The sequence below is a fragment of the Poecilia mexicana genome, unplaced genomic scaffold (assembly GCF_051168715.1).
Source record: "Poecilia mexicana isolate PSO_F unplaced genomic scaffold, ASM5116871v1 scaffold_22, whole genome shotgun sequence".
Taxonomy (NCBI): Eukaryota; Metazoa; Chordata; class Actinopteri; order Cyprinodontiformes; family Poeciliidae; genus Poecilia; species Poecilia mexicana.
In genome coordinates, this window is record NW_028263391.1 from 11,679,378 (window position 1) to 11,688,693 (window position 9,316).

The window sequence follows — 9,316 nt, forward strand, 5'->3', positions numbered from 1 at the left end:
CTTTCAAAATAAAAGCATAGAGCAAAAAAAAATAACAGTCAGTGCGCAATTAGATTTATAACATGTATGCCTAATTATTGCTAAGTATTACCATTATGTTTGTAAAACAACACGAGTTACATATAAAAAATTTAATGGAATTTACAGATAATGTATTTTTATTATGAAAGTATGAACTTCTCAACGGAAGTGACTGTTGAAGTTAGATTTATTGTTTGTGTCCGTATCTGTTTAGCTAGTTACATTTTCAGTTTTAATTCATAAAACTTATTTATTTTAATCTTTGCTGCCGGTATGGCTAAAGAGGAAGACACACATTGGTCGGATGTTCTGAAAAGGAGGCTGGCTGGCTTAAAAAAAGGTCAGAAATGATCAAATTTGACGTTTAAAGCGCTAACGTTGACAGTTTTTTTTAAAAAAGTCAGATATAAGTGGTTTGTAAATGTTTGTTTCTGTTTCCCGTTTGATTTTGCTTTTTTTTTGAAGACTCGAGGAACGAAGAGGAGAAGAAAGCAGAAGAGACGGAACTTTTCACCAAATATTACTCAGAATGGAGATGCGGAGTGGAAACGGATGAGTCCTACAAGACCATCCCACGGTTCTATTATAAGGTAACATATTAAGAGTAAACCTTAACTGCATTAGACTCCTGATTGTGGGAGTGAAGTATGACCTAAGCGTAAATGAATGACATGATGTGATGTCGTGAAGCTTCCAGCAGAAGATGAAGTTCTGCTGCAGAAACTGAGAGAAGAATCCAGAGCTGTTTTCCTGCAGAGAAAAAGCAGAGAGCTACTGGATAATGAAGAACTTCAGGTTAAACATGTTTTCATCCATCATAGAGTTTGTATAACCAGTCCTCTGGTTTTTGGTTTTTGCATGTTCTCTGTTTAAAGCCTAACTACTGTTGAAATATCTGACTTAAATTTATAGTGTCATCATATTTGTGCAAAATAAGTTAAAATGACTCGTCAGGACAGATGTAGGGCTTAGACTTGACAAAATGTGCAAGAACTCACCTCAAATCTCATGTTCATTTCTGCTGATCTGTCTTTAATAGCTCTCTTTCTGTGTGCTTTTTTGTTTTAGAATCTGTGGTTTCTGCTTGATAAACATCAGGTCCCACCAGTAAGTGGCGATGAGGCGATGATCAACTATGAAGCCTACCTTCAAGTAGGGGAAAAGGCAGGGCCAAAGTGCAGGTAGGTAGCTCACTTACAAGCTGTACTCTACTGGATGTAAAACAGGGCTCTTTGCTGAGGAGTTCCTAAGTTGGATATGATAAGACCTTAACTCTTACACTTGTTAAGGGTTGGAGTGAGGGTAATGGTAAAGCTACTCAATCTCATATCTAAGGCAGAGGTTATAGACAAACCTAATTTTAGCTAAATGGGTATTTTTTATTAACCAAAAGACACACATTTATTTGACTTTTAAATAAGAAAGATGGTTATTCTCACATTTATTATTTTAAGCCCAGTTAAGAAATAATTGGATCGGACAATTATTCACACAGTACATACTCCAGGTTTTAGAAGATTAGAACTTTAAATATACAATTTAAAGTTAAATATCGTCCTCACTGGAGGATGGATTAAGCTGAATTTCAAATTGCAGATTGTATCCATTTTTTTTTTTCACTTCCCCCTGTAGGAATTTTTTTACTGCAAGAGTGTACGCCAAGCTGCTCAGCAGTGATCCATACGGCCGAATATCCATCATGCAGTTCTTTAACTATGTCATGAGGAAAGGTTTGGATATACTTCTTCTTTTTCTTTTCAGGCTTAAATAATATTAGTTACCGTGTTCTCGTTAATTGTTGCTCATTTCTGTCCCTTTCTAGTGTGGTTGCATCAAACCCGAATTGGTTTGAGTCTGTATGACGTGGCGGGACAAGGCTACCTCAGGGAGTCTGTAAGTTATTTCACTAGAAGTGAATATAAATGTTTTTGTTGTTTCCTCCACAAGCAATAGTGTTGATGTTTCTGTGTGTGTGTGTGTGTGTGTGTGTGTGTGTGTGTGTGTGTGTGTGTGTGTGTGTGTGTGTGTGTGTGTGTGTGTGTGTGTGTGTGTAGGATCTGGAGAACTACATCCTGGAACTGATCCCCACTCTGCCCCAGCTAGACGGATTGGAGAAGTCCTTTTACTCTTTCTACGTCTGCACAGCTGTTCGCAAGTTTTTTTTCTTCCTCGACCCGGTTCGCACCGGTGAGTCTAAACTGGACTCAAGTGTTGCCATCATAACCAATGAATTCAGAGGATGTTACATTGAGCTAGTGCTGTGTTGAATTGGATTAGTCGGGCAAATTGAAATTCTTTATTATTCGTTTGTGAGCTATTTTTCTGAGGAATATGTTAGTAATCACAGTGTTTATAGGCACTCCATTGCTTGAATATATTAGAAATATTGATGATTATGTGTAGTAAAAAATTTTACTTTCCCTTTGACAGGAAAGATTAAAATCCAGGATATTCTGGCCTGCAGTTTCCTGGATGACTTGTTAGAGGTATGATTGTTTTTACCTCTCTGTGAGTGTTTAATATCCAGTAAATACATTTCATTAGAGGTACGGAAACAAAACTTTATGAAAGCGTTCAGTCTTCTGCAATTATTTTTCTATTATTATTTCTATGCCAGTTGAGAGATGAGGAGTTGTCTAAGGAAAGCCAGGAGTCCAACTGGTTCTCAGCTCCGTCGGCTCTCAGAGTCTACGGTGAGAAATCATAGAAGTGTTTCAGTGTTACTGTTTGTTCAGACGTTCCTGCTTTTCCTGAAATCTATATTTCTTTTAATCTTCATGTCCACAGGCCAGTACCTGAACCTGGACAAAGATCACAACGGCATGTTGAGCAAAGAAGAGCTGTCCCGCTACGGCACGGCCACGCTCACTTCAGTCTTCCTGGACAGAGTGTTTCAGGAATGTCTCACCTACGATGGAGAAATGGTAAAACAGTTTGAACTTTTAACAAGATTAAAGATTTAGCTGCTTACCGAGGCAGTGTGTCATCTAGAGAAGCTCAGGGAGACTAGCTATTAACCAGAATCAGATGACTTTCAGCTTGATTGTCACTGACGATATGTTACCAATCAGTAAGCACGGCCAGGTTTCACTGACAGCAACACTCTTTGGTATTGATGCAGTTACTGAGTAAGGAAGATTCAAAGGTAGATGTTTTCAGAAAGGTGTTTTTAAATTGAGTCAGAGAAAGAACAGGGATCTAAGAAGCTATTTGAAAGGAAACTTCACAACATGACTGTCACTCATTCAGACTGAGAGAGAGCAAGACTATTAGCAAATAACAGGAAGGTTCATGGGAAAAGTTGCTGTTTTCTTTCAGCCTTTGTCAGACTTAGGAATTTTGATACTGAGACTTTTTGGAAATCTCAGTGTTAATATATGGATCTACATTCTCTGCACAGGCTAACTGCACTGACCATTCTCAACACTACTTTAATATACAAAAAAACAATTAAAAATTTTGACTCCTTAATTATTTTCCCTTTGTTTTAAAATACTCCCACTGACCTATTTTACTGTTATTACTCTTTCACACACATGATGTCACCTTTGCTCTTAATTAAAATAATTAATGAACTCTCATGAAATGAAGACTAGAAAAAAATATTCTGAATGCTGCTGTCATACCTCCTTTATATCACAGTCCTTCAAGAGAAATCAGTAATTCCAAGCTTTATAAAACCAGCAATAAAATCCTTATATGTCCATTTTTAGTTGTTTTTTTTTTAGTTTAAAAGGTTTTGTCAAACCAGCTTGTTTCTGTATGTTTTCATAAACTTTCTGTACTCTTCTGGTGATTCCAGGACTATAAGACCTATCTGGACTTTGTACTGGCCCTGGAAAATCGGAAGGAGCCTGCAGCATTGCAGTATATTTTTAAACTTCTGGACATGGAGAATCAGGGATACCTCAACGTCTTCTCCCTCAACTACTTTTTTAGGGTAACAACAACAAAATGTGTGCAAAAATAATCTACACTGTTTATTTTAGCAGCCTTTCAGGACAAACAGCGTGTTTTTTTGTTTTTTTTTTCCTCAGGCCATTCAGGAGCAGATGAAGCTGCACAGTCAGGAGCCTGTTTCTTTCCAGGATGTGAAGGTAAAGCAACCACAGACAGTTTGTACGAGTGTAATGACGACGTGTACAGCAGATTTGATAACTGTTTCGAGCACTGTCTGTCCTCAGGACGAAATCTTTGACATGGTGAAGCCTAAAGACCCCTACAAGATCACTCTCCAGGATTTGGTGAACAGCTGCCAGGGGGACACAGTGGTCAGCATCCTGATCGATCTCAACGGATTCTGGACCTACGAGAACAGAGAGGTGCTGGTTGCCAACGACAACGACGGCAGCAATATGGCTGACGTTGACGACACCTGAAGAGGATCTTGATATATACTGGCGGCAGCAGGACTGCCACTCCTTTTTTATTTTTCATGGAGACTGGTTTACAGAGAGGTGGCCTGTGTAAAAATACTTGTGTAAAGAAATCATTTGTATAAAGTTATTCCTCAAATCACTCTGTGTTGTTGTTTAGTATCCTCATCCAGGTTGATTATTTAAACCACCTTTTTCTTTTAAACTGCTAAAACATTAGCAGTGGTTTTGCTTATTTATTATTTTTATTTTAAGCTCAGTGGGGAAAAGTACTGAAAGTATTGATCAAATCAGAAGTTTCTATTACCCCATCAAACGCATTAACGTCAAACTGACTGGGCTTTTAATAATGCATTTTTTTTTTAAAATACCCAGCTTCAAACTATGCTTCCTATTTTTCTTCATTTTCCATTTCTTTATTTTGTTTAAAGTCCAAAAATAGAAGTATATTATAGTTTAGTTTTGCTAGCTTTCATAATAAAACATTTTACGCTGTACATATTTAGAAAATTATCCTTTTGCTGCAAGTTTTATTTTACAGCAGCAGAGGCAAAAGTGGCTTTTTGAGTGGAAATGGTTGTGCCACTAACTAGATTTTTTTTTTTAGACTGTAAACATAAAAGACAATTGTAAAAATCTCAGTTTCTAAATACTCCAGCCTGTCTGCTGCAAACAGCCATGCACAGTCAGTATTACTCCATCTCTCCTATTCTGATGCTCAGTTTGTATTTGTCACATCTAAATGCTGTTGTGTAATTGGCTGATTCACTGTTTGTGTTAACAAGTAACTGAACAGGTAATTCAGGTAGTGGCCGGTGACTGGAGGCGTTAAGGTGAGGTTTTCAAACCAAAGAACTTCATACTGACTGAAGCATTGGGATGTTTGCCTTTTCACTCCCATTGTTAACTTGTTTATTGCACTAATTGGACAGTAAGAGTGAAAGCTGACTCCCTATTTGCCACAAATCAAGTGAAGATTGAGACATTTGTGTAAATGAGAGCAAGTCCATTATACCACAAGATAATTGATGGAGTTAAACTGATCAAGGTGCAACATACCAAGGCACAATTATCCAAGTGGGAATATATGTAGGTATTTTAGCCTGTATGTCTAGTTTGGACAATGTTTGGAGAAAAGTCACAAATTTCATTTTGTGCAACTAAAACCAGGTTTTTTTAATTGGGAAAAAAGAACAATCGGCATAAATTGTCAGATTTATTACAATTTATAACATGTTATCTGATGAGAGACATCGACCTCCCCTGTGATTTAATATGTATTAAAACTGACAATACAAATACAAAATCTAGGCAATAGATTCCTATTAAAATGACTAAATATATTGCATATTTTCTCTTTCTTCACACACAAAGACAGCAAGTTGTTTTTTAATGAAACACATTCATTCAAAAATAATCAGACTGAGGATTATTTTGCACTTCTGTTTCTTTGTCAGTGACACATATGACTCGAGTTCGCCCTCTGCGATCTGAAGCAGGTCAACATAGTGATATCAGCGGATAACAATAAGAAGCTTAAGATGCCCAAAGCAAGGACACTTATAAATACATAAGCTCTGTAGACATCTCTACAAACCAATAATCATCAGTATATATTTCAACATTAATCGATTATTCTGTGCAGATTTAAAGAGCTCATGGAGTAACAAATTGGGCTGTAAATTAGAGGATATAAAGTTGTTCTCTTACAAAGTCAGTTTTTGCCTCAAATTAGCCGACTCTCATCGGCTTAAACTACAACAGAACGGGTAACACGTATAAACATCTACTGGAGTGTAATCAAAAACCAGAAATCCTCTTTTCTGGGGTTAAACACACACCTGTTCTAATGATACAAAAGTAAAGCTCTTAAGCATATACTCAGCCTTTAATTTCCCTTTATAGCACTCGTATAAGGCAAATATGTTGGTGTTTATCGGACCTTTCATTCACAGTTAAAGAGGGGTCAGCACAGAGAGGGGTCTCTCAAACATCTTGAAATTCTGAATGTTTTTCTTTACTCGTTAGCTTTTAAATGTTTCTACATTCAGGAGTCCTGTTGTTTTGGGGGTAGAGGGGGAGTTGGAAATACAAGACTACAACTACTATTCACTTTATATTTCACACCCATCATGTACATCTCCCCAATCAAAACCACCAGCTGGGCTGCAACATGTCCTTTAAAGTGTGATTCTCCACACAACATGCTGGCAGAATAAAGTGTTGGGTGAAGAAAAGGGACAGTGCACTGTTCCGCTGGGATCATGCGCTTACTTAGAAGGACGCGTCAGGACCTTGTTGCAGAGTAAAAGACACTTTCAGGCTGACATCTAGTTTTGCATAGATTACATGCCACACTCAAAAGTCACATTCACAGATATGGCGTTCCGCAGCCACTTCCACTGTTGTGATTAAATTAATCTGTTACAAAACATAAAAGAAAAAAAAATAGAAAATAAAAATTAGTGCATGGAGCTGAGTAAGTTCGGGTTTAACCGACAATTTGAAATGTGTGAATCAGTTTTTGTTTTGTTTTTTCTTTTCAGGAGGGGAGAGGAGACGGGACTCTGTTTGGATCGGGATTCCTGAGCGACGACTCTGGTTCGAGCTCAAAGCTGACGTTCACAAATGTGGCTCCGTTTCCTTCCGGCTGCTCCTTCACCGTGGCCGAATTTTCTTGCTCGCCTCTCCGCTGCGCCGCAAACGTGCGCTCCGCCTCATCAGCAAGACGGTTTTCCTCCTCTTCCTCCTCCTCCTGCGGGAAGAGAAGGTCGCGTTACAACTTTTAAGGTCAGATTTTTCCTGTAATGTGGCTGACATGGTTGATGATGGGTCACACCTCTTTCTTCATGCGGTAGTACTCATCAATGGCATACTGGTACTTTGGAGAGGTGATGCCGAACAGGGAGGCCAATTTCTCGCCCATGTAGTCGCACACTGCAACAAAGATTACACAGGATAGCTGATACAAATTCAAGCATTTTTATGAAGGAAAAATCCATAAACATTTAAAAAGTAAAGCTCAATTAAGGTGCTACCTGAAATAGTGGAGGTCGCCACTCTCCACATGTGGAACCAGAAATAAGGACCCCAGGTCAGTTTGGACTAGAGCACATATACAGGAAAAGATGCTTAATGACTTCACATAATTTCACATTCAGTTTGTTTATTTAATTAATGAACTTATATTGTTAATATTTTACAAAGAAAATGTTATTCTGACCATTTATAAAACGTATACAAGTGCATACCAAGGGGCTTATTTAATATTTTGTTTTTCAATAAAAATATCTTATTGTCAGATAATCGCCTACACAACCGCAATGAAGACAGCTGATTGGACAGTTTTCACTTCCAAAGAAAAAACAAACAAGCAAAAAAAAAAAAAATGGTGGAAATCTCAGAGTCCAATGAAGAGTTGGGGGCAGGATTAAAGTTACATGAGGATCAGTGTCAAAGGTCAACACTCAGTGATGACTTGGAGGAGCTGACTGGAAGAAAAATTTTTAAAGGAATGCTTCCTTTTGCTGACAAGCTTTGCTTATGTAATTTCCCAGTAGGATCTGTCACCTATTAACAATACCAAAACCTGGTTTCAAGTTTCCCTATTGTGATTGTGTCAGTCAAAAAAATGTAAAGTGCGTTAGTAAAACGTAGGTTTTAAGATTAAAACAAAACTGTCACCTCTATGCCACACTGAATTAACAGTGATAAATTAAAAAAAAAGACCAAAGTGCAGTACTGACTGCATACATGGTACATGGAATACTCTCGAGGATGTTTACATTTCTGTATTAAAATTATTTTATTTCAAGTTGGTCTAATGTAGTCCATTTGTTGTATGAGAGAGTAAAAGTTGTTTCTTTGAACTGTAAACCATAATCATCTAAATAAGCACATGAATGCTTCAATTGAATCCATGTCCACAATAAATCTATATAAAATAGAGTTTATTTCAATTGAAATACAAAAATATATTAATTCTTTTGATTACATTCCAATTTAATGGGGAAAAGAAAGAGCAAATAGAGAAAAACAAAAACATATGAAGGCTTTGAAACATTCCGTAAGTGATCTCTGCTGTGTAATAATAGTTCTTTGGTACAAAATTAATGCCTGTCAAACTGTGTTACTGATACTTCTTTAATAGATTCAACAAAAATAGTTTAGAACATTTTTTGGCTGCAGCTAAAGTCCATTAAGATCTCGTTTTTAAATTGTCAACACTGAGTCATCTTTTGAGTTGCATAGCCTTGAAATGCCTGAATGAGCAGCCAAAGTCCACGTAAAAGTACCTTTTTTAAAGTCTGCATCATGATCACCAAATAAAACAGATCCTTTGCGATCCACTGACCCTACCGTATCAACTGAAACGACCTGCTTCACATGTTCCTCTTCCTCCTCCTCTTCATCGGTGCTGTACTCCTCCATGGTTTCCCCGTTGGCGAAGTGAATGATCCTCCGGGGAACCTTCACCTTCCTCGCCTTACACTCAGCAATCTCCACAGTCTCAAATTCTGTGGACCCTGCTGTACACTGACACAGCAACAACAACAACAACAAAACTGAATTTAGAGAGCCATCATCATCATCTTAAAGTGTTTGTTGGATTCGTTTGTTTCAGCCGTTAGCTTCTCGGCTAAGGAAGTAATAGCAACAATATCTAAAAAAAGTTCTTACTTTATCTTAAACACGTATTAAAACATAAGAATTATTATTTCAATATACACTTACCACTTCTGCTTCCATATTTTGCCTCAATGAAATGTTGTCATTAGTTAATAACAGGGACAAATCTGTCATCTAACTCACTGCTTCCAACGCACTACTACAGACGTTTGAGCTGCTTCCGGTCTTTCAAAATAAAAGAATATTACTCTCACGTACTTTCCAGTTTCAGAAGTGCCATTTAATTTGAT

The 9,316-nt window shown here is 37.5% G+C and overlaps 2 protein-coding genes across 2 annotated transcripts; one reads left to right on the forward strand and one right to left on the reverse strand.

Annotated features, from left to right (window-relative positions):
- Window positions 1-167: 167 nt before the first annotated feature.
- ppp2r3c (protein phosphatase 2, regulatory subunit B'', gamma) lies at window positions 168-4,539 on the forward strand. Its single transcript, XM_014995721.2, has 13 exons — window positions 168-361; window positions 487-611; window positions 712-816; window positions 1,090-1,202; window positions 1,654-1,751; window positions 1,844-1,914; window positions 2,076-2,208; window positions 2,452-2,507; window positions 2,639-2,714; window positions 2,809-2,945; window positions 3,824-3,961; window positions 4,059-4,118; window positions 4,206-4,539. The coding sequence occupies exons 1-13, from the start codon at window positions 295-297 to the stop codon at window positions 4,398-4,400; spliced, it is 1,374 nt and encodes a 457-aa protein (XP_014851207.1). The 5' UTR covers window positions 168-294; the 3' UTR covers window positions 4,401-4,539.
- A 1,003-nt stretch (window positions 4,540-5,542) lies between these two features.
- Window positions 5,543-9,269, reverse strand: fam177a1a (family with sequence similarity 177 member A1a). Its single transcript, XM_014995719.2, has 5 exons — window positions 9,132-9,269; window positions 8,757-8,933; window positions 7,436-7,502; window positions 7,237-7,334; window positions 5,543-7,152 (listed from the first exon to the last, which is right to left on the reverse strand). Exons 1-5 carry the CDS (start codon window positions 9,198-9,200, stop codon window positions 6,940-6,942), a joined length of 624 nt encoding a protein of 207 aa, XP_014851205.1. The 5' UTR covers window positions 9,201-9,269; the 3' UTR covers window positions 5,543-6,939.
- Between the last annotated feature and the right edge of the window lie 47 nt (window positions 9,270-9,316).

Bases quoted from the DNA above. Each gene is read 5' to 3' on its own strand.
- fam177a1a (XM_014995719.2), bottom strand. From the start codon at position 9,200: ATGACAGATTTGTCCCTGTTATTAACTAATGACAACATTTCATTGAGG. The intron at 8,934-9,131 runs GTAAGTGTATAT...TTGCTGTGTCAG, and splicing joins AAAATATGGAAGCAGAAGTG to TGTACAGCAGGGTCCACAGA. The intron at 7,503-8,756 runs GTAGGGTCAGTG...TATGTGCTCTAG, and splicing joins AGGTCGTTTCAGTTGATACG to TCCAAACTGACCTGGGGTCC.
- ppp2r3c (XM_014995721.2), top strand. From the start codon at position 295: ATGGCTAAAGAGGAAGACACACATTGGTCGGATGTTCTGAAAAGGAGG. The intron at 362-486 runs GTCAGAAATGAT...TTTTTTTTGAAG, and splicing joins GCTGGCTGGCTTAAAAAAAG to ACTCGAGGAACGAAGAGGAG. The intron at 1,203-1,653 runs GTAGGTAGCTCA...TTCCCCCTGTAG, and splicing joins AAGGCAGGGCCAAAGTGCAG to GAATTTTTTTACTGCAAGAG.